We start from the raw sequence: 26,256 nt of genomic DNA, 5'->3' as shown, positions 1-26,256 counted from the left end.
CATCAGATTCAAAATGAGATTGAGATCAGTGTGATCTGTTCACATCAACAAGAATTTATTGAATCTCTTTCCAGAGGGGATCTTGCATCATAGCCCAAAGTCAACAATTCATCAATGAATTGGACCCAAACCCAGCGTGAGTTGTGAAATGGATGAGTTCTGCCGATGTCGATGCTGGACTATCCTTGAGCCTACCGTCCAAGATGGACAGGAAAATGATTCTATTTTTTGATATTATTATCATTCCAAAATTATCCGTTCCATTTTTAGGTCCTTGCAAGCCATAGTACACCTGTACTATGGCTTGCAATTTTGGCTATGTATTCCCCCACACTCCACTACCACTGCAGCAGGTATTTGTCTAACCCCCATTTTTGCGAAGGACAATAAGCCCGGATAAATTGAAAGTTCATCGGTCAATGTATGTAAGAATGTAAAATAGAATTTTTCAGATTCACTTGTAAATTCTTTTCATGCAGTAAAATGGACTTGGATCTTACGAAGGTCCATGGTTGATGACGTCGACTCGACGGATTTCTAAGCTGGTGGAGCTTTCTATTTCAACTTTGAACAACTCCAAGCTGGACTTATAAGAGCTATCGCTTTCTCTTTCTCTTTTTTTTTTGTTTCTCTCTCTCAATCTTCCCTTTCTCTAATCCCTATACTCGCCAATTTGTATCTTATTATCACTCAAAATGGCCCAGCCAAATCATCCTGATATCGCCAACAAGCCCGCCGAGGGTATCTCCTACTTTACTCCCGCCCAAGTTCCCCCGGCTGGATCCGCCGCCATTCCCCAGTCCGATGGAGCACAACCTCCAAAGCTCTTCACTCCATTTCAAGTGCGAGGAGTGACATTTCACAATCGCATTGGGGTAGGTCATACTGCAATAAGGAGATCATCTCGAATCTACGGTCACCACGCTAATACTTAAAATCTGACGATGATCTATAGCTCTCCCCACTCTGTCAATACAGCGCCGACGATGGACATATGACCGACTGGCACATGGCACACCTGGGTGGAATTGCCCAGCGTGGTCCCGGGTTCTTGATGGTCGAAGCTACCGCCGTTCAGGCGAATGGGCGTATTACCCCTCAAGATCATGGCCTGTGGAAGGACTCCCAGATCGAACCACTCCGTCGCGTTGTGGAATTTGTTCATAGTCAGAACCAGGTGATCGGCGTGCAAATGGCCCATGCGGGTCGCAAAGCTAGTACTGTCGCACCGTGGCTCAGTATGGCGGACATGGCCACCGAGGCCGTGGGCGGATGGCCAGAGAACGTCAAAGGACCTAGTGACATTCCTTTCCACGACAAATTTCCTATCCCCAAGGCTCTAACTTTGACCGAGATCGAACAATTCAAACAGGATTGGGTCAGCGCTGTGAAGCGGGCTGTCAAGGCGGGGGTAGACTTCGTCGAAATTCATAATGCGCACGGATATCTTCTTATGAGTTTCTTGTCTCCGGCAAGCAACAAGCGGACCGATCAGTACGGTGGTAGCTTCGAGAATCGCATTCGTCTTACTATGGAGATTGCGCAATTAACTCGTGAGAACGTTCCGAAGGATATGCCTGTATTCTTGCGTGTTTCTGCGACCGATTGGCTTGAGGAAGCCATGCCGAATGAGCCCAGCTGGCGAGTTGAAGATACGGTCCAGCTGGCCAAGGCGTTGGCCGATAGTGGGAACATCGATGTGCTCGACGTGAGCAGTGGAGGTAACCACCAAGCACAGCATATCCACGCTAAAGCGGCATTCCAGGCCCCCTTTGCGATTGAAGTGAAGAAGGCTGTCGGAGATCGACTTCAAGTTGGTTCGGTCGGCATGATTGACTCGGCTCACCTGGCTAATTGCCTGCTTGAGAATAATGGACTCGACTTTGTGCTAGTCGGTCGTGGATTTCAAAAGAATCCCGGGCTGGTCTGGACATGGGCAGAGGAATTGGACGTTGAGATCTCCATGGCGAACCAGATTCGTTGGGGATTTTCTAGTCGTGGCGGAGGTGTCTATTTGAAAAAGCGACAGGGAAAGATGTAGATCTTACCGGGTGTTTTAAGAATAGAATATGAAGAAATGATATATCACTATACACCAGAATAGCATCACAACATCCGCCGTCTCATGCCGATCGGGGCATAGCGGTGTATTCATCAGCCGCGGTCGAACTAATTCCCCGTGGCTTAAAAAAAGAAACTTGAATCATCCGGATGGAAATACCAAATTGCAAGACGATGATTCGTCTATTCTACACAAATCTCCACCTTTTGCCTGGCCCCCAAAAGAGTATTTGTTGCGAGGTTCCATCCAAACCCCCAAAGAAGGACGGGATTGACCCTCTCCGATCCGATATTGCTGCAGTCTTAAAAATATTCGATTTACTTTAACATTCCCTAGAAAAAAAAAGTTCTGCACATACTCCGCGAATTAATAGTCATACGGGGGAACCTCTTACGGAGTACGGAGGAACTAACTAATCAATACATAGAATCACCGCGTCTTCGTGTTCGTCATCGCGTTCGCTACGGGAGCCGCCAAGGCAACAAGCGCTTCGACCTGAATATTAAAGCTGGATATCGTCTAATTCTGAGATTTCTGGTCTGACATATCTCCGCAAAGAATACCTAAATTGTATTCGAGAGCACCTTGTCTTCTATTGTGGACTGTGAGGGTCCATTCGAGAGAAAAGAAGTGCGAGTTCGTTGGGGCCTTTGGGGATTATCGTCCAATCAGAGTCCTCCAAGCTGTACAGATGATCAATTTGGGGTCTCAAAAATAAGAGATAAATCACAGCTGTGCCCATCAGAACTTCGACTATTTTACCATCCACCTAATCTTGTCAAGATTTAGGTCTACCGCGACTATCATGGGCTTGATCGCAGAGAATTTTCGCCTGATCTACGTTGGTGTAGCAGCCGCTATCTACTTCAGACCGGAATATGTCATTTTCAACTCCAGATTTATTACTGTTATTGTCTCGTTTACGATTCTGGCAGTCTCAAGGATTATCTGGCAAATAGCCTTATACCCTGCGTATTTTACTCCAGTCAAGCATATCCAAACTCCCGATGTGAGTTCCGAACCCGCGCCTGGAGAGGAGAAGAAAAGAAAATAATCACTGACAAATAGCACTAGAATCGACACTGGCTTCGTGGAAATACCAAGTCTATCTTTCTGGAAACGCCAACAGAGCTACTCAAAGAATGGACCAAAAAGCTACCCAATGAAGGCTTGCTTCGATATTATATTGTCTTCAATATGGAAAGAGTCATCTTGACTAGTGCTAAAGCATTGAGTGAATTGCTAGTCACTAAGGCCTATGATTTTGAAAAACCCGAGACCGTTCGACAGAGCTTGCGTCGCGTTACCGGAGATGGTGTTCTACTCGCTGAAGGCGAAGAGCATAAAATACAACGCAAGAATCTAATGCCCGCTTTTGCCTACCGCCACGTTAAGGATTTATACCCAGTATTCTGGAATAAGAGCAAGGAAATGGTAAACCTGATCCAGCAAGACCTCGATAACAGAGACTCCCCCCGACGACAATGTTATTCAAGTTCGTAATTGGGCTAGCAGAGCTACCCTCGACATCATCGGCGTCGCTGGCATGGATCACGATTTCGATTCCCTTAGCCATCCGGCAAATAAGCTGAATCAATCATATCAGAGAATCTTCAAGCCCGCATCATTCGGAGCTAAAATGCTCTTTGTTCTTGCAATTCTGACGGACAGTTTAACTCTCGCTCAGAAATTGCCCACCTCGCGCAACAAAGACATACAAGAAGGCGGCGATGTCATTCGCAATGTCGCCAGACAAATGATTCAAGAGAAGAAGCAAAAAATGAAAAATCCCAATTCAACGACTGGGGTAGATATCATCTCAGTCGCCATGGCTAATGGTACTTTTGATGACGAAAACCTCGTCGACCAACTGATGACCTTCCTGGGTGCAGGGCACGAAACAACTGCGACAGCCTTACAATGGGCTGTTTACGCACTATGCAAGAATCCAGATGTCCAGACACGTCTTCGTGAGGAAATTCGCGCGAATTTGCCCTCCTTTTCTTCCGACGAGTCGGATTCTTCTATAGATGCCGCTCAGATTGACAGTCTCCCTTATCTACACGCAGTCTGCAATGAGGTACTTAGATTTCACCCATCGGTTCCAAATACAGTCCGCGTAGCTGCTAGAGACACCACCCTTGTTGGAAAACACATTCCGAAGGGGACATTCTTTGTGATTTCCCCAGAAGTCGTCAACCACATGGAGGAACTTTGGGGTCCAGACGCAAATGTGTTCAACCCGGACCGGTTCATGGGACAAGGCAAAGCCAATACTGGTGGTGCGAATAGTAATTATTCATTCTTGACTTTCCTCCATGGACCTCGCAGTTGTATTGGACAAGGGTTTGCCAAAGCGGAATTGGCTTGTTTGCTCGCAGCGGTCGTCGGTCGTTTCAAATTTGAGCTGAAGGATCCTGATGCTAAACTTGAGGTTAGGGAGGGTGCGACTATTTCGCCTAAGGATGGTGTTATTGCGAGGTTCACTCCGTTGGAGGGTTGGTAAACGATTTTCATATCCTGTGCCGTTCAGTCTTGATGAGTCTGCTATCTTGGAGGTTTTCAACTTTCTTTGTGTGTACATACTATACTATTCCATGGCTTGTCGGTGCACCATTCGGCCAGTTTCCATATGATCTAATAATGTACATTTTCCTTATCTGTTAATCGAGTTGCAATCCCCACCCTCTACATGGTGTACATGCGTATACATGCTGTACTAAATCTAGTAGATGCTTGGGACAAAAGTACCGGCCAATAGAAACTCTTGTAGTGCGATCTGGCGAATGATATTGCTTGAATTTCTCCACCTAACGGTACAATATCAGACCGATCGGTGTAAATGACCACCCGCGAAGAATGTAGGAGAAATTATTTATAATTCTCATGCTGGAGACATTCATGGCCTGAGAATTCTAGTGCTAAAGTTGACAAGTGAAGTGAAGTTCATCCAAAACATGCCTACTCTCGACTACAATCCCGAAAAGGAGATCCCAGATCTATCTGGGAAGTCAATCTTCATCACAGGTGGTAGGTAACTCACTTAGGAGTACTAGTATCAAAGATCCAGCCGTAAGAGTTCACAAACTAAATCCTTTTACGTCAGGAACAAATGGAATTGGCGCTGAATCGGCCATTCACTTGGCCAAACATAATCCAGCCCACATCTACATCAGCGGAAGGAATTCCAAGAGCGCCGACAAGGTGATCCAACGTATCAAAGAAAAAGGATCAAGCACCGAAGCTACCTTTGTTGAATTTGATTTGGCTTCTCTTTCATCTGTGAAAGAGGCCTGTGAGAAATTTCTATCTCAAGCCCCACGCCTAGACATTCTGATCTGTAACGCCGGCATAATGGCGCAACCACCTTCTTTAACACCAGAGGGATACGAAATTCAATTTGGAACCAATCACCTCGGCCATGCACTTATGATAAAAAAGTTCCTACCATTGCTCGAGAAGCGAAGCAATGAAGGGGAGACGCCCGAATCATCATTCTCAGCTCAAAGGCATGGGGTCTCCACCCATGTGAAGGAATTGCCTTTGACAAGTTGAGAACAGTGCATGATGACTTCTTTGTTTGGGGACGATGGCGCAGATATGGACAAAGCAAACTCGCTAATCTTTTGTATGCGCGTGAACTTTCTCATCGATACCCTGGTATCACCTGTGTTGCAGTGCACCCCGGTGTCGTGGCAACGGGGTTGGTTGGAGCTTCGAGTTTCATTGACAGAATGACAATCTATGTTGCTCAATTTGGGAAGCTTCTGGAGCCACATGAGGGGGCTTATTGTCAGATTTGGGCTGCGACGGTTCCCAAAGAGAAAATTGAGAATGGGATGTACTATGAACCTGTGGGGATACCATCGTACTCTGCACTTGATAGGACCGCAAAGGATGATAGATTGGCGGAGAGATTGTGGGAGTGGACTGAGGAGGCAATTGAGAATTTCTGAAGGTTGACCCTTTGTTTCCTTATTATCGCTATTAGTTTAAGCTTCGTCTTGGGTCCAACGATGACTTGAGTCTAGATAGCTTAGTTCTGAAAATCTTAAATAAACCACTGGGATTGTGCTGAGCAACTGGGTTTTCATTGAAAATTTTATGCTGGGCACGTTGACCCCTCAAATCCACAGATTGTAAGAAGTGCCATTTTGGTCAAAAGAAAGAGGAATGTTCATGAGTGTCTTTGAAACGATCGTTTTTCTTTCAACCACTTCATATCACCTACCTCTATTTTCTTTGTCGGAGGAGGCTTAAAAGCATCTCAATACGCATCCTGCCTTGACAGACTATACCTCAGCTTTGTGTTCTTGAAAGATCCAGCCTTTGTACTTTTTACACCTGTTTCACCGCGAAAATGGCTGGCAGACGGGGTAATAGAACCAGACACCAGACCAGGAACTATTGGTCAGACGATGCATCCTCTGACGAGGCTGCCACCGAGACATCGCCTTACATCGAGTCAAGTCACTATCCAGGAACAACAACCAGACACTATACGGATAACATCCGAGAGTTAGACCCTACTGGTGCAGATTATCTTGACGAGTCAATGGGTTCCTCTTCGGCAAGCGCTTCCACTAACAGCCCCAAGAGACAGAGGCTTTCCGAAGGCTCCAGTAAGTCCAGGAGCACCAATTCTTCGAATCCCACGGACGATTGGCTACCCTCTGATCAAATTCCACGTATAAACATCAATTATGATGAACTAGACCTTCATAGGTCCTATGTCGGCCAAGTGCGGCCTGTGACTACTCCAAAGCCCAGAATCAAGAAAAGAGGTTGGAAGCGAAAGGAATGGAAGCATACCGGACGGTATCCCATAACAGATCATCAGAATGTGCCTAAGGGGTGGACTCATGTTGAGCATGACCTTGGTCCTAAGTACGTGTCATTCTCAGGTATCTCGAGGTTCTTTTATTTTAATATTGATATCATTTAGCGATCTCGATGCTCAAATCGAAAGATGTCGAGTGCGAATTGCCGAACGCATTCTGCCAGAAATCTTGAGCGTAGATTGAAGGACTTCTTGGAACAGAAGGAGATTGAAGAGTAAGTGAAATCCGGTCTTTTAATGATCCCCCAAGCCAAGAGAGATTAGATTATCTAACTTCAATAGTAACATCTTCAAAGGCTGGCCCGCAGGTCTGAGTAGAGAAGTATGTCACAGATTGACTGAGCTCTCTGAGCTGGAGAGGTATCTTTCTACCAATGAGGACAAATATCAAGAGTTGTCAAATGTCAGAGCTTTAATTTCGGCTTACAAGGGTGGAGATCTGGAGTGGCACGAGGGACTCGTTACGTATTGGTCGCATGGGAAAAAGCTTTGCGAGCCTAGACCATTAGACTGGGATGAATTTGAGGTCATTAATAGAAAGCACAAAGGACATGTTGGATTCTGGGTAGAAGGAGCATGGCATCCCAATTTTAATCCTTTGTTGAAGACTTAAGACATAAATGTGTTAATTATCATGTTACCTTAAGATTGCCCTAGGAGAGCACGAACTTGCACACCTGGAAATTCCACCGGGACGAGTAGGCGGCCCACGTTTGCATGAGGTATGGATACTGTCTGACTCTTTCGTTTCTCCCAGTTGCTGTCAATTGAGTATGTCTAATTAAAGTTCGATAGTACAATATCGCTCTACGCATTTCAGGATACGATTGGTGGGAAGAGCTGGTATTCATGCACGATACAGGCGCTTCCAGTATGTGCATCACAGATAGGGATATTGCCACTATATCTGGTCCTTGTCGTGTACCGACATATCCAGAGCCACCTGTACTTGAAAAGAGTCCGTACTCCCACCGGGCCTAGCCATTTTCATCCATACATACTGGTCGAGGCTACAATCATTGAGCCTTCAACGGGAAGGCGGATGACCAATTGGAATAGGATACAGACTCGTGTCAAGCCATATAGGGACGGTGCTACAGATAGATTTTTCAATATGAGATTGGATGGTCCACTTATTCCTAGTACCACCTACTGGGTTCGTGTCCCCGACAACACAAATCGCATCCACGCTGGCACCAACAAAAGTTGGTTGCGCCGTCTGCCTAGGGGACAGCCGATTGCAGACAGAATTGGACCTGCCCAGATGCCACTATACGCAACCTTAAAGGCTCACATCGATTTGTCACCTTACCCTCCTCCATACGGACGGCCTGGGCGACTATCTCCCCCGCATGTTGAGCATCAAGTCTGGCGGCGCCATTATTAGAGGCAGAATCGAGCCTAACATGTGGTTACAATGGCTGTTCGACTTGCTTATATTGTTCTATTAGGGCTTGGATCTTCCAAGGCTTGGTTCATGACATTGCTAGACACATGCCATATATAGACTCTTTCCAACAATCGTTCTTGACATGAATATACTAAAATATGGCAATTGCAGACTATTCATTTGCATTTTTGAGCACCAAGCTCGTAATACTACTAGTAATACCTAGTTTCGTAGCCTGGTCAAAATACTTTTTGCAGCATTCATGTTTCAATACTAGTGCACTAGTAGGCTAATAGGTCCCATGGTTTTGTGCCTTGATTTTGTCTGCCATGGGGAGGCTTGTATATCCTCCTTGGAGTGGTGGTCTCTGGGGCACAGGCCACTAGAAGTAATGAAGTAACGTGAAGTCGATCACTTCAAAGACTTTTTGAACAGGACATCCCGGCTCTTGATAGGCTTTATAAAAAAGTAGAACGCTGTTAGTTCGGATTGCTAGTTATCTGGAGAAGTAGCTGAGATTCTGCCAGTCCTTAATATCGACTAATGCAGGGCTTGTGCGTTATGTTACATGACTACCAGTGGAAGCGAAATATCGTAAGTCATCAGTCCTCCTAGAACATACCCATATGTTTTACGGGAACATAAGGAACAGGAAGTATCGAATCGCTGGGAGTAAATTAGTCTATTACTCGAAGGTGTCTCAGATCAAGTCAGAACCCCTTAAAGACTTGCTTCTCAGCCGCGCCCTTGCGCAATCCTGCCTCTGACTGGACTTCGAATTTCCTGTCCAAATTGAGATGAGTGCCAAGAACAAATACGGTCTGCCCTGAGGGGTGGCTTTTGTGCGTGCATTTGACTGGCTGGGTATACCTCGAATACGAGGATCTGCGCGGGAAGACCCCAGATTCGGGGAACCGAGAATTTGAAGCTGGAAGCGACTCACGGAGATCGTGTATAAATAAGGATTGGGCTCGTCCTTTATTTCTGTTGGAATTATCTCATGCTCTCAACCCCTTAGTTCACCTACCAAAGCCGCAGGTTCTTTGCAACTCACTTCAAGCAGGACGAAATGAAGTGGTCAACCCTTCTTCCATTAGCTGTTTCCACTATATCTCTGCTCCCTTCTGTCGGAGCATGGGAAGTGACATGGCATGATTCCGACAATAAAAGCCACACTCGAAAGGGACACGGTCCAAGCGAGTGTATCAAGATTGATAATCCCGAGGGGAAAGTTTTCAAAATCGATTCTCGGGGCGAACAAGGCATCAACATGCTTCTCTTCGACAACTCCGATTGCAGTGGCCATTCGGCAGGTAGCGCAACAGATAGCTTCTCAAAAGATTCTTCTCGCGATCTTCTGGGCTTCAAGGTAGTTAGCCTTTCATCCTCGACTTCCTCAGAATCCGATACGACAGAAAAGTCCACCGGCCATGCCGCAACTACATCGTCTTCGTCTTCTGCTTCTTCCGCGAAAGACAATTCCTCGAGTAGCAGCATTGAAAGTGGAGAATCGACTACAGCTCAGGCGGCTACTACTTCATCCGCTACTGCGACCTCCGAGTCGCAGTCTCCAACGCCGAGCAAAGCATCGCCTACTACCTCTTCGAGTCTAGCAAGTGCAACCACATCCAATGCTGCAGTGAGATTGGATGGCTCGACAACCGATTTTTCAAAGGCAGTTATTGGCGGAGGCTTGGGGCTTGTGCTAGCCCAAATCATTGTATAAAATCAGACTCATCCAAGTTGACATGGATGGCTTGCAGTGCTCAGACAGCGGCTACCTTCATCTACAGAGTTAAGATGGCTTTCGCCTATTCCTCTTACCGAGCTATCAGTGTAGTCCAGAGAGTGTCAAACCTCTGATTCATTAATATGAAATTCTATTAATTCTTTTACGAATTGGTTATACAACCCGTTCATTGACATTTGATGTGTCCATCCCACCCGAGAGAGCCAATGTTTGGCAAGGAGCGTTCTTGTTCCTCATTGAATGTACTTACGGAGTGTATCATAAAAGATTGCATATCATCAACTACTGGGAAGAACTTGAACAGTTTGATAACTACCACACTCTAGCAGAACTCCTCAAAATCAGTCCCCAAACCCATCTGGAAGATTTTCCTTCATGTAACACTGATTTGTACAATATCGAATCATAATTTGCGGTCTGGTCCTGAAAGATAGCTTCTTTGCTTCCTGCATGAAGGGCTGTTCCTCAATAGGTTCATCGTCTGAGATCAAATCGCAATATCGAGCCCATTCCCAGAAATCCTCAAGGAGCAACCTCTCAGCTTCCTTCTGCCATGCTCTCACTGCCTCTCGAAATTTGGAAGTTCTGAATAGCTCGAAGAGCGTCATGACTTTTGGCTCTTTGGCATTTTCGATGGTATAACGGTGAAAGAATTCCTCATACTTTCCCAGGCGAGTATTGTCATCCGCATCAATCATTTGCACAGGTTCTTCTCCAAGAAGTCCAAACAGGCCTGATTTGTGTGCCGCATCTTCTCGGACATGAAGTGAAATTGCTACCATTGCGACGCCCATTTCTCTTGGAAGATCATCATCATAAGCAGCGTCGCCAAAATCAAAGAGATCTTCCACGTGAGTTATCTGATCCCCAACGAAGTCTTCAATCATGTCCAAAGGGACATAACCACCGACTAGCAGATCCAACCGAAAGGGTGTAATCGTGTCAGCGGCCACCGAAAAGTTGTGCATACCAAGCTCGGCAGCTTTCAATAGAAAAGGGCCGATTTTCCCCGGAATGGGGGGATGATCATTAGAGGCATAAACCGCCCAGCAGTGTCTTACCCAGTTGAGGTGCAGCATATCATGATGTGGCTGTACCCATATTGAGTCTAACCAAGGGTAATCATCCTCCGACGACAGTTCCCACCATTTCCCGGATCGCAAAGTGACTTCGCGAGCCTCGTAACTGACAGATGAAATCTTTGGGATTCGAGAGTTTCGCTGAATAATGGACTTGCTGTAACATGCTTGACGAGCACGGAAGCCGTCATGAAGAAACCAGGGCCCATCGTACTCCGCCACTCGATTGGGAAGACAGAGCTCCCAAATCATGACGCGAATCTCCACGGGCAGCTTGGGGAAGTAGTGAAACGTCCTATCACTCATTTTGTCTATTTCCTGTGCCTCTTACTTTGTCAGCTCATTCCAGATAGAGGTGCAATTCAGTCTAATAAGGAAAGCCAAGGACTTACGGGCAGAGTGGACCTTGAGATGGAGGAAGATTGGTTGGTAGCTGGGGGGGTTGACTCAACTGAATTTCAATGAGACTTTCGCAAAGTGAAAGATATGGAAAGAAACAATGTTTGTGAGGTTTGGATTGACTGGTGACTTGTTTACATGACGGGTTATGTCATCCGATCTATGTAGTTATAGGGTGATTCACTGTTATAAGCAAATACGAATATGGAATTACCAAATTCATTGATAAAAGAGTTTAGCCTCCATGCTACTAGCTATCTTCATAGCTCATTGTCATTCCTTGATAGATATTCACAACGTTTACACTAATTGTATCCACTCAAATAGGTAATTGTGAGGTTATCCAAGAGCGAAGTCCGTAGTTCAATCTATAGAGCCTTAAAGATAAGCTTATTTGTCTCAGAGTCGCTGAGAGCTATTTTGAGGTAAATTCTATATAAACTTGAGTTCCAAGTTTTATTGATTGGGATAGTATTAATTGTGTATTTCCATCGAAACGGGGCTTTCTGCTAGCACTTTCGTAAACCTAGGCTGTTTGCGTGGTCGCCCAATACGCCCTCGTTACATAATAGCCAATTTCGTCCCAAAGTCTTCTATGGAGTTTGTACCTTCTTTATATCTCACTACTGGTGACAACTTATGGAATTTCTGGCATCGAAAGTAATTGTGGACCGGAAGGGCTTCCTCTAGCTGTCAGACGGTATGTTTACCGAAAAGAAGACTTTGCCAAAATTGTTGATTTTGAGCGCGAACGATTTTTCCGCTTAATGCATCCTAAGAGAGCTCTGCGTAGTGGAATATACCAAAATGAAAATTTGATCACTCCAGAATCCCAAGAAGGAGCTGAATATGTCGTTTTCTCCATTGAGACGGCTACACATGCCCGCGACTTCCTAGATCCGAACATCGATTCGAATCGTTCTATGCGCACAACCTACTATCAAAACGAGAGTTCACTAGCGGTCAAGATGGTTCTTCACGAGCACGAAGAACTGACTGTTTCCTTGCAAAGTGCTATAGACGAGGCTTTGGATACGATGGGGCTTAAAAGATCCATTTACCACTACAATACCACCACGTTTTCTGTGGCCAACGGCTCCAAACAGCCAGATGCGGCGTGGGGCCCAAGACGACCACCATCCGGGGCCCCGGGTAGGCCTGCTGTGGTAGTTGAGACCGCGATTTCTGAGACAGACGCTAAACTGCTTCGTGATGTTGGCCGGTGGCTCGATCCAATGGATGACCTAGCGAAGGCCGTGCTAGCCATCGAGGCAGCCGATGGACTCCCAAAATTACCATCCGAAGGTGGCACTATGATAGCACCAATGCAAGCATTGAAGGTAAACAAACTATCGAGGTTATAGAAAGCAATGGGGGCGATGAAGTCACAGTAAACGGTGGTCCACTCCTGATCCCCTTCGATCTTCTACTCCTCAGACCTGCAGACCCTCCCAGGGAGTACGAAATAGTCATTAGTATCCAGGAACTTAAGGAGATTGCCCAGATAGTCTGGGAAATCCAGTTCTCTGATTGATATCTTCGCGTGAGAGGAGCTTTGCTTGGGATTTACATGCTTCCTCAATTACAAGTAGTCATACTCGATTTTTCTTTCCTGTTACTGCCATTTTTTATTGTCGTTTCTTTAATATGGGGTTCTGCAGTGCACCTGGTAACTTCAGGCAAAATTATCTGGTGTTATGCCACCTAATATGACTAATAGTTTTTACTGGAGTGTCATAAGTCTAATAAGAGGTACATAACATGATTTCACTCGATATACAAGTCCATTCATAGCACGGGAAACATGATCAATTCCGAAAGATCTGATAGGATTTTCATCCTATTCCCGCTAGTAGCAGAAATTCATAATCAACTCAGCATTGAGTGATACCGCAGGAGCCCAAAACTATGAGAAAATTCACTCAAAGCTCAACCCAAGTCACCAAAGCAAACTTAGTCCCTGTAGAGCGCGAACTCAAGCACATTAGCACAAGAACGTTCAAGAATGTCGAAGCTCTTTTGTCTGTAGGAATAGTATGTTTTAACCATTGTTTTTGGAACTTATCTTGACGTTCTAATCCACCTTGAAAGGTTTTAAATGAGATCCATGGAAATGGAAACTTTCGTTTCCCAAATAAGGCGTTTCTTCTATAAATGGATTCGGAAGATAGCATTGCTCATGGTGCAATAATAACCTTTTTCTAGTTACATCATTTCTCATTTCAAGGGGCAAGGCCTACAGCCGGGCAAACTACTACCTTCTTCCATCTCTATCGCGTCTGTCCTCTCCATCTTGCCAGAAACCTCTTCAAGCGCAGCTTTAATTCATATCCTTTCAACTCTGTCAAAATGGACGTGTTTCAAAGTATGGGGCCCATTGCCATGATAATACTCTCCATTTCTGTCATATGCCATGTAATCGAGGTATGTTACGGTTTGAAAGATTTTGATGCCAACATCACTGGAAATAGCTCACCCTAGCATACGACAGATTTTCGTATTATCGAGACGTATCAATGACAGATATCGCGTTTCCTGGATGGCGAATATTGCGTCAATGCAATGCTCCAGAGTTGCAGACGGCTTTACTTTACTGCTAAACGAGTTTCTTTATGAGATGAATATGCGTAATTTGCGCGGCTGCGCCACTAAATGGGCAGCTAAAAACGGGTATGAAAAGTCAGCACAAAGTGTACTTGAAGCCAGAGTTTCTCCAAATGCTTCTGTTTTTGGAGAGTGGCTTCCAATGGCATTTTGATGTCTCTGGTCTTGCAATCGCAGCGAGAAACGGGCATCTTTCAGTCGTCAAACTACTTCTAAACCTTGACTGTGACCCTGATATCGAGAGCTGGTTCAGATCGAACATTGTAGCTGACGCGGTTTACAGTGGGCATTTTGAAGTTGTTCAATTCTCGCTTGAGACACATCCTAGAATAGAAAGAACCGGAGCTGCTAGCTCAGCTCTCGCAATGGCAGCTGAGCAAGGCCATGCATGCATCGATAGTAAATCTTCTCCTGGCGCAACGGAAGGTTCCGACAGCAGCTATGACATAATATCCTCTCAAGCCTTTGATTCAGGCGACAAGATATGAGCATCATTTGATAATCGAGAGTCTTCGACTTTCAATGGATCATAAGACAACTAGGTAGTTGTCTGAGTGGGAGGTGATTCCGCGATGAATTGTCCCAAATGTAGTTACAACAATATATCCGGAACTGACACTTGCAATCCAAACTGCGAAACAAATTTTTTTCTTCTTGTATAGAAAAATAAAAACATCTTAAATTCGATTGCTTCTAATACAGTTCATGTAGGAGTCTCCAATTCGTTACTCATCTATACATTCATCTGAACCCGAAAGATAAAGGGTTTGTTGAATACATCGGATACTGATAGTCGGTCGCTGCATAATTTTGTAGGAACGACCATGGGGGGGGGGGGGCGCTAGAATGGGTTTATATGACTAAATAATGCTTCGCTATCCAACAGATCATCCAATATGGTCTAGTGGTTCACCTTCCGATATGGTGTAGTGGCTAACATCGCCGTCTCTCACACGGCAGCCGGGGGTTCGATTCCCCCTATCGGAGTTTCTTTTTCCATTTTCTACTTCCTTATCGCAACATCCATTGGCGATGTCTTTTTTAACAAAGACAATCCCTTTTTTGTACCTCCAAATTGTTCATCCTGCTATCTACCCATGCCGTGGACCAAACAAGGTCGCTCCGTGGGCTCGAACGCTCTGTTCCATAGATCACATTCCTGCTGGAATAGGTCTCTACATGGGATGTAAAGACCTCATTCACGTGACATCCTTATCGTATCTAATCGCAGCTCAAAATTTTTTGGCATGTTGTCGGCATCACCAATACCTGACATCGTCTCCAAGCCAATCCCTTTTTCGTCTCCGAGACAAGACTGTATCGAAGACCTAGAATTGTCTCAAATCAATTTTTCTCAACTCAAAGTCCTATCCCAGCGGACATCCTCCATCAAATTTTCTCTCCCCCACCAAAACCTGCGGGGCATCATTTTACAGACATATTTCAAGCACAAGACCAACACCAAAAATGAGCGCACAAGCACCAAATGCCCCTCCTGCAACGGATGCCACTTCCTACCTTGACCTGGGAATTTCTCTTGCTATAAACAATTGGCCTGCCCTCACACTAGCCGTCGAATCGAATTGGGGCGGCCCCAAATCCGACGATAAGCGCGACTGGCTTTGCGGCGCCATCTCTGATATGCTGGCTGATCGACCCGAGACCGACGCCGAAGACTTGGAAGATGTCCTGATCCAAGTGATGAACGACGAGTTCGATGTTGTGGTGGATGACGATACTGCTGCCGACGTTGCACAATTAATTATGGAAATGAAGGAACAAACAGCACGACAGGATTTCTCTTCGATTCAGGATCTGTGGGAGAAGTATCAGAAGAAGAGCCAGCAGAAGTCTGCTACAGCTGCGATGTTCAAGCAGGTTGAGGCTAAGGACGAGGACCAAGAGACCGATGATGAAGAAGATGATGATGCCGGTGATGTGGATATGGACGATGCTCCCTCTCTGGTGCGAGCCCCCAGAGAGAAGGCTGAGCCAGAGGTGGACGAGGATGGCTTCACAATGGTTTCTAAGAAGCGGTAAATCATTTCTTTTTGAGATCCAGTGATGCCTCTTAATGTCCAAAACGACTGTTTATACCTATCTATACCTATATTGTGTTCTGCTCTGATCGGCCATTGATACTAGACATCGATTATATCTTTACCTATCTCCCAGTCGCATACCCACTTCAATCCCATACCATTTAGTGTATATCTGAGATTCCTCTTCTGTGTCAGAGGCGGATAAGCAATATTCTCGCTACTTCCCACTGGGTATCGGAGCATGAAGATATCAAAACTCTTGCCCGGTTTGTAGGTCACATCAATTTTACTAGTACTACTAGTATTCTTTGCTAGAATAGAAGCGGGATAATAGGATGGTATGTACGGAAAAGGCGTCTTTATAGCAAATGAAAAGCGAAGTTCTATGCGGAGCGTAAAAAATTCATCATCGTTAGTCTTAAGAGACTCATGGGGAGTATCACTTTTAGTTCTTTGCTTTTTTAAGAGGGAGATATGTAATCGGAAGATCCTTTAGACCTCACCATCCGGCAAGATGAGCTTGGTGATCATACCGATGGCAATGGTTTGACCCTAAATATAATGTAAGCATGTGTTTCCTCGAAGTCCATACAGAGTAGAAAGGGGATCGCATACCTGGTCACGCAGAGTGAAACGTCCAAGTTGTTCGTAGTCAGAAAACTTCTCAACGCAAACCGCACCGGCAGTACTAGTGACATCAATGCGGGCAATGATGGTCTGGCCCTTGTTGGCGAAAGGAGGGGGGCGCTTGCTCTTGCGGCCGGTACCAGGCTCAAGCTTGTGGAGAAGAGCGGCAACGGTGACCTCCTCGACAGCGGAGTGAACGTGAAGAACACAGTTGAAACCAGCAGTCATAATGTTCTTAAGATCCAAAATACGGATCTTAGCCTCGAAGGACGACACGCAGTGCACAGGGCGCTTCGGGGAGCACAGAACGAATCCGGGATAGAAGTCTTCTTCCTCGACACCACGCAGACGCATGCGAACCTGATCACCACAGGTGGCGGTAGGGATCTCATCTTCGGTCTCGCCGTAAAGAGCGGCAATCTGTACATCGGTGCGGTTTGGCATCATAAGGTAAGTGCCATTCTTCTTGATGACACCAGATTCAATGCGACCCTCGCACATGGTACCCATATCACGGTACTTGGCGCTGATAGGCATCATGAAGGGAGCATTGATTTTACGCTCCGGAAGTTTGAAGTCGGTCAAATATTCCAACAGGGAAGGACCATCGTACCACGGGGCGAGCTCCTTGGAGACACGATCCTTGATACCAATCGTACGCTGAGCGGAGATAGGCATGCAGAAAATGTCTGCCTTCTTGTAGCCAAGAGCTTCCAAGAACTTGATGACCTTGACTGTGCACTCCTTGAAACGATCCTCAGACCACTCAACAGTGGGGTCATCCATTTTGTTGACCACCAGAACAAGCTTGCTGACACCAGTATTGCGAGCAAGCAGAGCGTGTTCACGGGTTTGACCTCCTTTCTCGAAACCAGTCTCGTACTCACCCTTACGAGCGGAGATGACAAGAACACCAAGATCGGCTTGAGAGGCACCACCAATCATGTGTGGGACATAAGACTTGTGTCCAGGGGCGTCCAGGATGGAGAATTGGCGCGTGATGGGGCCGTCGTCATGAGGAATCGTGACCTGGAAGAAAGCACGGCCAACCTCGACAGTCTTACCCTTAGAACGCTCCTCTTGGGTCAGATCCAGCGCCCATGACAGGTACCAAGTCTCACGACCAGCTTCCTTGGCCTCTCTCTTGTACTTGTCCATTGTTCGCTCGTCCACCATTCCAGTGCAGTAAAGTAGAGAGCCACCAAGAGTGGACTTACCAGCATCAACGTGACCGATGAAGACGACGTTGACGTGTTCACGCTTCTCACCATAGATTTCCTTCAGAGTCGCCTCATCCACATCAGCTGCCTGCTGCTTAGCGACGGCATTAGCGTCACGAGCAGCCTTTGCGGCTTCGGCACCACGGGCAGGGCTGGAGCGGCCAGGGCTAGAGCGGCCACCGGACGGAGTGGGAGAAGATTTGCCGCTAGAGGCGGCCTTGGAATCGGCCTTCTTGTCGGTTTTATCGACGGCCTTGGCAGCAGTTACCTTAGCACCGGCCTCGGCAGCCGCGGCACCCTTCGAATCACCCTTGGATGCAGTCTCGGTCTTCGCGGCGGGAGCGGGGGCGGGGGCTCCAACTGAGAGAACCTTAGTTTTAGGAGCGGTAGATGAGGATGTGGCGCCAATGGACAGGACCTTGGCCTTAGGTGGGGCTGCGGAGGAGTTTGCGGCGGGCTTGGGGGCAGCTTGGGCTGCAGGCTGAGCAGATGGAGCGGGCTGCTGGGCAGCAACAGGGGCCTGTCGGGGCTGCTGCTGCTGCTGGAAACCCCCGGGCTGCTGGTTATAGTACTGGTTATAGGCACCCGGCTGTTGGCCGTATGCAGCATACTGGCCGTAAGCTTGTTGCTGGGGCTGTTGGTAGCCGCCGTACGCCTGCTGGCCATACTGAGGGTAGCCATAGCCAGCACCGTACTGCTGAAATTGCTGTCCGGGAACGAAAGCATTGGCACCTGGCGTGAAAGAGGCAGCTCCCGGTGTAAAAGATGCGGCTCCAGGCGTGAACGAGGGGGCTTGCGCACGCGACTGTGCGTTCAAGTTGACGCCCTCAGTCTGTCGGGAAAGCTCATCCTCCCAGGATTCGGGGGTCTGGTTCGACATCGTGCTTTGGGGTATCCGGGACGCAACCAAGGACTCGGGGAATGGCGACACGATAGTCTAAGGTGGAGGTCAAACAATGAGGGGCTGCAAAATCAAATTGAAATTGGATGACTCAGCTCGGCTCCCCGCTGTCTGGTCAGGTGACTGGGTATGCTTCAAACAGTCGGCGATCTTTCTTTTGATATGCTTTAGTTCGATGATTATTCCAGAAAGCTTCTTATGCGAAAATCCGTCAATGATCTAAATCGTGCAGGATTTTCTCCGGCTTAAACCCACATAGTTGGGCCTTAACTGGTGGCGACATTCTTCACCCAACTCCAATTGGGCGTGGTCACCCCTCGTTGGGCAGATCTATCGATAAGAGCCCCCCTCTACTGGTTGCTTTTTCGATTCAAAGAAGCCGCCAGGAACAAGTCAGGTGCAGCCCGTGCTTCAGGGGCAACCAAAAAACAAAAGAAAAACAAATAGCTGTTGACTCGGTCCTCTCAGCCCTTGAGGCTTGTATCTAGTCAAAATGGATGTCTTTCTCACTCGTGTGCGTCAACCTTGCAAATCGATATGGCGATCTCTAGGCCTAATCTGGTATCTCTGAAACAGCTCACCCAACAGGCGATGAACTATGCCATACGGTAGGTGTGGAGCAGTTTCATGTCATGCGTCAACTTTCTAATCTTCCACATAGATCGGGCATTGGCATAACAGCCACCTATGCAATACGCCAATCGTCACGCCTGTTGAAGGTACGCATAGACGATCTCCTTCCAGGAAGTTGATAGCCTTCTGACTCTTTTTTCCTTCCAATCAGAATGTAGATGGTGAAGACCGCGAAGAGCTGCTCTCTCTACAACAGCGTTTACACAGCAAAATTCAGGTATACAATGGGTGTCGCGTTACGACTAAAGAGAGGATTCGTCGTCGCTAATACCATTGGAAGGTCATCTCTCCGTCGATCGATATGATTGAAATGATGTATGCCACAGCTTGAAACATTTTAACCCATTATCAAGTATGGAGTCCATCATGCTGACTTCGTATATAGTGCGGCACGTGGGAACACATCTCTTGAATCCGCTGTTGCCCTTACAAAATCTCTAAGATGGGATATCCAGGCGCTGGGGCAGCGACTGGCAAGAGCGGCTGCATCCGAGGAGTCTAGACGCAAGACATCTAAATCCACCAAAGGTGGAATACAGAATGTCGCAGAAATCAAGCTTATCATCAAAGACATCAAGAAATTGCTCACTAGGATTGAGGATGCGGTCCCGTTGATGAATTTGGCTATCACGACTTCGGGCGCAAAATTGTCAACCAACCTGCCGTCAACTGTTTCGCCTTCCCGACTTCTGCAGTCAAGTACGTTCTTGACAGCAGGAGATACTCAGTATTCGATGTCACAATCTCAAGCCGTCCAAATTGGGCCAACATTTACTCTTTCCATGTACATGTTGTTTGCCGGGCATCTGCGACCCCATGACGAGGAATCGATCCGAGAGACGACCTGGAAGGAAGTGATGCACAAAGCACGATTGAAACTTCGACGTGTTCCCATGGGACTCTACTATTCAAACGTCGATTCCAAAGTTCCACAGTTTCCTGCTTCGGCTCGAGCTGATGAATATGCTTATCAAGTCCTCATTGTAGAAGACTTGGATGATGGGAGAGTACACACGTTTGAGCAGAATGAAGCCCAACCCTACTCTTATGAAGGTGTTGCGAGTGCTGGAATCCGCGAGATTCTGCCGATTCATCAAATATCTAAGATCTTCTATGCTGACACCGGCCGCATACTCAATATCAGTTCGGACGGAGAAACGAACAACCCTGTTATCTTACTCAAAAGGGACATAAATGCATTGCCACCACGCCATATGATGGAACGTTCTGAAGCCCACGATGATCAAGCTTCAGAAGAGTCCGAGGAAGAGCACGAAGATGAGGAGCAAGCACAACTTAATGCACAGTTAGGAGAATGCAGGAGTCCTGAACAGCAAAGTTTCGACTCACTTCATGAGGACTCAATCCCTGAAGAGTGGCGGCTGCCATCTGGTCTAGATCCGGAATGGATTGCTTTCGAGGTCTACAATGAAGATGAAAGTTCCGACACCGAGTCCGAGCCTGAGACCTCCAATGCACGAGATAGAGATTCAAGCATCGATCCCACTTTGATGGAAAATCTATCAATCAGCGACAAGAAACACACCTCAACATCTTCCCCCCAGCCCGCCAACACCACAATTACAACTGTCTCGAACCCTCTTTTCGAAAATATTCGCACCTCGCTATCTCTTCTCGAGACACTTCTTCGCCTCACATCTCTCCAACAATTCCAACAAAAGTCACACCTTGCGATCAGCGACGAACTTCTGAACTTCTTCCTCGAGGAATCTGCCTCCACTGGCGCAGGTGGCGACGAACAACACCGCCAACGCTTACGCTCTGAAGCACGACGTCGCGTTGGGTGGGATCCTTACGATGAGAGCCCCGTCAAAATTCGTGGTGAGGACTACCAATACCGATACGGATACGATAGTCCATCTGCTTCCCCGCGTGATGGAGAGCCAATATACTCTCCTGGAGGAGTGCCACAGGGTTTCGAGTTTCGTTCCAGAGAACATACCCCGGAGACCCCGCCACGTAAAGGATCACCGGGTATCAGATCTGATAGACGGAATCCTAGTAACTTACGCGGAATGACCCCGGCGTACTCGGATAGTGCAGACTCGAGACAAGCTTCGCCTTTGGCAAAGAAACCCGGTTCTTCGAGGAACGGAGAGACTAGGAGTGGAACAGCGGAGTGAAGTGTTATTTAGTATGTTGGAATGTGTATGATATGGTTACCATTGCTCCTTGCGGTGTAGGAATCTACCTCAAGATATTGGAATACTAATTCAGATGTCTCTGGTATGCTGATACCTATACGCTGAGTGTCATCTACTTTTTGTTTGGAAAGGAAATAATCATAGATGCACCAGTGTATGGCTGACAAGGGATATGTAGATAGAGATGTGCATGTTCAAGCAATGAAACAGATAGGAAACAAAGATACAGAACAACAATCGCTGAGAAAAAGAGCCTTAATAACTCAAGAATAGCCCTAAGAACGCCCATGATGAACCAAACTCCCCGGAAGTGGCAGAAATTAACATGGCAGCTAGCCCTCCCAAGTCCCGATGAACAGAAGCAAAGTTTGATTTTAAGCTTCTGTCACAGCAGAGAATATCGTCTTCTGTTTCTGCCTAGGATATATGATATAGTGCCTTGAAGCCATCTACTCCCAGTCGTCATCACTATCATCCGCCTTGGGATCGGCAGCTGGGCTCTTCTCTTTAGGACTGCCAGGGTTGCGGGTGGTGGCACCGCTTACAACGTCGTAACTTGACTCGCTACCTGCTTGGGACTGCTGATCGTTAGACTTTCGTGGTTCCGCCTTGGGTGTCTCCTTGGTATCCTCAGGCTTCTGGGAGCCAGGGCGGACTTGAGGGGTAGACGGAGACTGGGATTCAGAGTCAGAGTCGTCGTCCCAGCCGACCTCCTCTTCCTCTTCAGCGCTAGCACCTGTTCAATAAAAATACATTAGCATGAGGCTATGCTTTGCAGAGAAGTGAGAAATTACATACCCTTTAGAAGTTCCTTGCGCTTCTTCTCCTCTGTTTCAATGACCAGACGCAGGAAGTAGTAGCGGGTCCAGAATTCAGCATAGTCGACCGTTTCGGGGACAACCTTTTCCATAGCTGAGCGCAGCTCAGGGTACTTTTCGAGGTTTGCAGCGATATCGTCTGTCTTTCTATCGACACTGAAATCCTTCTTAAATTCAGGGAACTTGTCACTAGCAGGATCCTTGGTGAAACTGTCGATGTTTGAATGGATAACGTGAAGTTGGGCTTCGAATCGTGTGGCGTGAATCACTCGTTTGCCATCGGCATCCTTACTCTCGAATAAGAGCTTACCCGACTCATCTGACTCAGGGGGCACAATGCTCACAGCTTCACGTAGTCGCTGACCGATGTTCATTCCAAATCGCATAAGCGCCTCATCTGCTGCTTCCTCGGCTTTTTCAATATCCTTTAATCGCCGAGCGGCCTCGGCCTTGAATCGCGAAATGAATCCCTCTCCACTCGAACTAGCTGCCTCTGTCCCATCTTTAGCTTCACCCTCCTTTGTGGCTCTTGGTGTAGTTGCTTCGTCCTTCTGTGGTTCACCGCTAGTAGCCATAGCCACAGTGTTGAGAGAAAGCCCCTTTGTTTGGTCGACGATACTATCCCTCAAGTTTGAAAATCCCTTGACTGCTTCCTCGCTAGCAGCGGCATATTCCTGGCGAGCACCCTCATAGTAGGTCTCGCCTTGCTTGCGCACATTATCCCAAAGGCCGCCTATTCGGGTGCCCCACGGACTGGCGGAGAAGGCACGAAAGGTCTCTTGTAACTCGGTGTTCAGGTCAGGGGTATTGTTTTTGTCGGCCCCGGAGTTCGCATTTGAGGAAGAAGTCCCCTCCTCCTGCTTTGAGGCGAAGATTTCTTCCTGGATGTGATCGTATGCGATATCCATTGCGTAGTGGCGGAGGTGAAGATCTCCCGAACAAACAATTGAAGTCGTCAACCCTCCGCGTTCGTCGACGGGCCGACCGCCCCGCTCGGCTTGACTTGGCACGACGCAAACTAAACAAACTCGCATGGATCGACATGTTTGAAGCCCGAAGTATACAAGTGGAATTGAAAGAGATAAAATTAACATTTGTATAAATACTTAGACGTTGTAGATTCATACAAAGGGTATCTTTCATAAAAGCATATATCTATCTAGTATATTTAATGTTCGGGTAAACTATATGGTTCTCCCACACTGTCCTGACTTGCCGTCCAGAAATTAGGAAGAGCTATACTCTCCATCACACTAGATGTCAAAAGTTGACTGCGTGACAATATATTTCCAGGGCCTGAGTCCCCTCGATGGACAGGCTGGGATGATTCAACTTGGACTACAGAGCCGGGAGCAGGAGGTCGCTGGAAGACACTGCCGTCAGCCTCGTCCATATGGTCTTGTTGTTCCCGCATGGGCGATGATTCAGGCACAACCTCGGTATGATCTTGTTCCGGGTTCTCTCTTTGACCCTGAGTTTGAGATTGCAGGAATGGACCTTGAAATTTCTGGTAAGAATGCGCTGGTACTGGTTTGTGTTGAGGGGACTGGGTATTGTCGTCGTTGGGGAAGAGCTCGTGTAATTTCTGTGTATTCAAAGCTGGAACAGGTTCAAGTGGAAATTGAGTGGCAGGTTGCACCCTCTGGTAATAAGCCGACGCATCTGACATCGGTGGTTCAGAAGGAGGGTCGAAGCCTAGGTCTTCTGGAGGCTGGGTTTCTGGCAAAGGAGGCTCTTGTGAATCATCGCTCGGTAAGCCAGAGCCATCGTCGACTAAATGTGATACGCGTTCTCGTAAGATTTCTTCGTTCGTCGGATTAAGAGATTCGTTCTCCGCCGGGTCAAATTCACTCGCGCTTGACTCGGCATCTGTTTCATAAACTACGGTTCGCTCTCGTTGGCTGCGATGGGGTTTCCACCCTTTGTCCTCGGGTAATCGTTCCATGTAGTCAGACTCTTCCACGTGAGAGTTGACCTTTTTCGCAACATCTGCAGATATAGACTGCTCTTGCTGCGCATTCTCCTCTTGGAACAAAGATAAACGTGTTGGTGATCTGGCTTGCGAGGCGTTCTCATGGTATTGTGAATCGCCAGCCATTAACGACGCGGGCGGAGATTCTTGCTTCACTATGTCTTCTTGCAGTCCAAAATTCAATGGTATTCGTTTCAGAGGGGATCTTGTGGCGGCGTTAAATTGCGATGATGTGATACTTGTTAATCCGGGACTTTCAGGAGACTGGGAAGAGGGAATTTCGAGCTTGCGATATTTTTGTGGTGTTAATGGCGGTTTTGACGGCGGGGCATATTTTTGAGTATTGAGCATATTCGTATTTTGAGACTCGCCGGATGTAATTGTCTCGCCTGTTGATAGATCGATTTCATGTTCAAGCATTCTGCGATTGCGTTTCGATGAGACTGTAGGCTCAAATTTTACTGCCTTTGTGATCGTAGCAGATGCATCCTGTTCTCGAGCCTCGTCTTTTTCGATGGGCAACTGAGGTGACGGCTGTATGTAGGCCATGTTCACATCATTGTCATCTGAATCTTCTATCGGAATGTATCTCCGCACGAAATCCATTTGCGTGAGGGTCTTGTCACGCTTTGCACTTTGCTTTTCCGTTGATTTTCGTTTGCCCCTGCCAGCGCCGCTTGCTTTTGGTGTTTGGCCACTCTGGAGGCTCTGGCCTTGGCCGACTGTCCGAATTGGCGTCATGTTGCTTTTCCTTCGTCTTTTTGGGTGGTCATTATTTGTTTCGAATCTGCTGGAATTCGCCCGAGTCCGCAGCGGAGGCCGATAGTCCGTTTCGCTTTCTGATCCATCGTCTAAATGGGCAGACTTCTGCCTATTCTGTGCACCATCATGGTGCTCCTCTGCCAGATAATCCCACTGATCATTGTCAACATTCGTCGGTTGTGGGATGAAGTCGATTTGTGTAAGGGTTGATTGAGCCCGTATAGGGGGTAGTGGGTTCCCTTTCCTCACTGTCGAAGGTGTTGATATTGCTGGAGATGGGGCAGTATTTGATGTGGTGCTTCTGGAGAGCAAATGTGTCGCTGCTGTACTGGGTTTTCGTGGTGTGCGAAAGTGATTATTGTTATCCTCTGGTAATATTCCGGTTTTCCTCGAGTGTTTCATCGCAATTCAACTCAAATTGACATGAGGACTGAAGATCAAGCAGGTTACCGCAAGAGAAGGTTCTCGCTCATGACGTTCGGAAAACAGATGCCCGATTTACAAGGCCGACCGCGACGACGCGTCAAGTGGCTGCAGCCCCATAATTCAGGCTCCAAAGTGTCAACGTCTTGTGCTTCGTGGAAATCAGTGAGAATGAAACCTGACTTTGAAAGTCGTACATGAACGTCACTGTCTAAGATACTAAGAGCACATTTTTGCGGAGAAAATTGATGTTGGAGGTCGAACATAGAAATATTGAAGGCAAGATCTGAGACAAGGCTCTAGAATGTAATAACTATATGTATGAATACAATAGACATGACCTAGTGGAATTTACTGAGAAAACATCATGATTGGTTGGATACCTATCCAATGATGCGGTAGCTGGTTACTTGATGATCCTAATTTATATACCGCATATATTAGATATAACCTCCACTGGGTTCGGTTAGCATGGAAAGTGCATGGCCGGAGTGAATATATGGACATACACCATTATTTTATTTCTATGTACTCTAACTGGGCTTAGCTGACAATTCGTTTTCTTTATC

General features: G+C 47.0%; 13 protein-coding genes across 13 annotated transcripts; 9 read left to right on the top strand and 4 right to left on the bottom strand.

Annotated features, from left to right (window-relative positions):
• Positions 1-695: 695 nt before the first annotated feature.
• Positions 696-2,041, top strand: N7469_010204 (NADH:flavin oxidoreductase/NADH oxidase; the record flags this gene model as incomplete). The annotated part of the gene is made up of 2 exons (XM_056649109.1): positions 696-875; positions 956-2,041. 2 exons carry the CDS (start codon positions 696-698, stop codon positions 2,039-2,041), a joined length of 1,266 nt encoding a protein of 421 aa, XP_056496240.1.
• An 826-nt stretch (positions 2,042-2,867) lies between these two features.
• Positions 2,868-4,568, top strand: N7469_010203 (cytochrome P450; the record flags this gene model as incomplete). The annotated part of the gene is given in 3 exon segments (XM_056649108.1): positions 2,868-3,071; positions 3,137-3,496; positions 3,516-4,568. The coding sequence occupies 3 exon segments, from the start codon at positions 2,868-2,870 to the stop codon at positions 4,566-4,568; spliced, it is 1,617 nt and encodes a 538-aa protein (XP_056496239.1).
• Positions 4,569-5,019: 451 nt separating this feature from the next.
• N7469_010202 (oxidoreductase, short-chain dehydrogenase/reductase family) lies at positions 5,020-6,018 on the top strand (the record flags this gene model as incomplete). The annotated part of the gene is given in 3 exon segments (XM_056649107.1): positions 5,020-5,092; positions 5,169-5,612; positions 5,624-6,018. The coding sequence occupies 3 exon segments, from the start codon at positions 5,020-5,022 to the stop codon at positions 6,016-6,018; spliced, it is 912 nt and encodes a 303-aa protein (XP_056496238.1).
• Positions 6,019-6,422: 404 nt separating this feature from the next.
• N7469_010201 (uncharacterized protein) lies at positions 6,423-7,883 on the top strand (the record flags this gene model as incomplete). Its single annotated transcript, XM_056649106.1, has 5 exons — positions 6,423-6,953; positions 7,008-7,117; positions 7,185-7,467; positions 7,550-7,624; positions 7,698-7,883. 5 exons carry the CDS (start codon positions 6,423-6,425, stop codon positions 7,881-7,883), a joined length of 1,185 nt encoding a protein of 394 aa, XP_056496237.1.
• A 133-nt stretch (positions 7,884-8,016) lies between these two features.
• On the top strand, positions 8,017-8,289 carry N7469_010200 (uncharacterized protein; the record flags this gene model as incomplete). The annotated part of the gene is made up of 1 exon (XM_056649105.1): positions 8,017-8,289. One exon carries the CDS (start codon positions 8,017-8,019, stop codon positions 8,287-8,289), a length of 273 nt encoding a protein of 90 aa, XP_056496236.1.
• A 1,072-nt stretch (positions 8,290-9,361) lies between these two features.
• N7469_010199 (uncharacterized protein) lies at positions 9,362-10,018 on the top strand (the record flags this gene model as incomplete). The annotated part of the gene is made up of 1 exon (XM_056649104.1): positions 9,362-10,018. One exon carries the CDS (start codon positions 9,362-9,364, stop codon positions 10,016-10,018), a length of 657 nt encoding a protein of 218 aa, XP_056496235.1.
• A 365-nt stretch (positions 10,019-10,383) lies between these two features.
• Positions 10,384-11,427, bottom strand: N7469_010198 (2EXR domain-containing protein; the record flags this gene model as incomplete). Its single annotated transcript, XM_056649103.1, has 1 exon — positions 10,384-11,427. One exon carries the CDS (start codon positions 11,425-11,427, stop codon positions 10,384-10,386), a length of 1,044 nt encoding a protein of 347 aa, XP_056496234.1.
• An 860-nt stretch (positions 11,428-12,287) lies between these two features.
• N7469_010197 (uncharacterized protein) lies at positions 12,288-13,054 on the top strand (the record flags this gene model as incomplete). The annotated part of the gene is made up of 2 exons (XM_056649102.1): positions 12,288-12,825; positions 12,885-13,054. The coding sequence occupies 2 exons, from the start codon at positions 12,288-12,290 to the stop codon at positions 13,052-13,054; spliced, it is 708 nt and encodes a 235-aa protein (XP_056496233.1).
• Positions 13,055-15,591: 2,537 nt separating this feature from the next.
• Positions 15,592-16,164, top strand: N7469_010196 (pre-rRNA-processing TSR2 family protein; the record flags this gene model as incomplete). The annotated part of the gene is made up of 1 exon (XM_056649101.1): positions 15,592-16,164. The coding sequence occupies one exon, from the start codon at positions 15,592-15,594 to the stop codon at positions 16,162-16,164; it is 573 nt and encodes a 190-aa protein (XP_056496232.1).
• Positions 16,165-16,642: 478 nt separating this feature from the next.
• N7469_010195 (translation termination factor GTPase eRF3) lies at positions 16,643-18,893 on the bottom strand (the record flags this gene model as incomplete). The annotated part of the gene is made up of 2 exons (XM_056649100.1): positions 16,643-16,718; positions 16,782-18,893. The coding sequence occupies 2 exons, from the start codon at positions 18,891-18,893 to the stop codon at positions 16,659-16,661; spliced, it is 2,172 nt and encodes a 723-aa protein (XP_056496231.1). The 3' UTR covers positions 16,643-16,658.
• Positions 18,894-19,407: 514 nt separating this feature from the next.
• N7469_010194 (RanGTP-binding protein) lies at positions 19,408-21,691 on the top strand (the record flags this gene model as incomplete). The annotated part of the gene is made up of 6 exons (XM_056649099.1): positions 19,408-19,428; positions 19,491-19,522; positions 19,576-19,633; positions 19,699-19,764; positions 19,828-19,862; positions 19,933-21,691. The coding sequence occupies 6 exons, from the start codon at positions 19,408-19,410 to the stop codon at positions 21,689-21,691; spliced, it is 1,971 nt and encodes a 656-aa protein (XP_056496230.1).
• A 470-nt stretch (positions 21,692-22,161) lies between these two features.
• On the bottom strand, positions 22,162-23,438 carry N7469_010193 (BSD domain-containing protein; the record flags this gene model as incomplete). The annotated part of the gene is made up of 2 exons (XM_056649098.1): positions 22,162-22,448; positions 22,511-23,438. 2 exons carry the CDS (start codon positions 23,436-23,438, stop codon positions 22,162-22,164), a joined length of 1,215 nt encoding a protein of 404 aa, XP_056496229.1.
• A 260-nt stretch (positions 23,439-23,698) lies between these two features.
• On the bottom strand, positions 23,699-25,666 carry N7469_010192 (uncharacterized protein; the record flags this gene model as incomplete). The annotated part of the gene is made up of 1 exon (XM_056649097.1): positions 23,699-25,666. One exon carries the CDS (start codon positions 25,664-25,666, stop codon positions 23,699-23,701), a length of 1,968 nt encoding a protein of 655 aa, XP_056496228.1.
• Between the last annotated feature and the right edge of the window lie 590 nt (positions 25,667-26,256).

Source organism: Penicillium citrinum (genome assembly GCF_028827155.1).
Source record: "Penicillium citrinum strain IBT 23319 chromosome Unknown utg000009l:1.0-4274883.0:1.0-4276374.0, whole genome shotgun sequence".
NCBI lineage: Eukaryota > Fungi > Ascomycota > Eurotiomycetes > Eurotiales > Aspergillaceae > Penicillium > Penicillium citrinum.
Note: the sequence above shows the minus strand (reverse complement) of the source record. Positions and strands in the feature narration are given on the sequence as shown.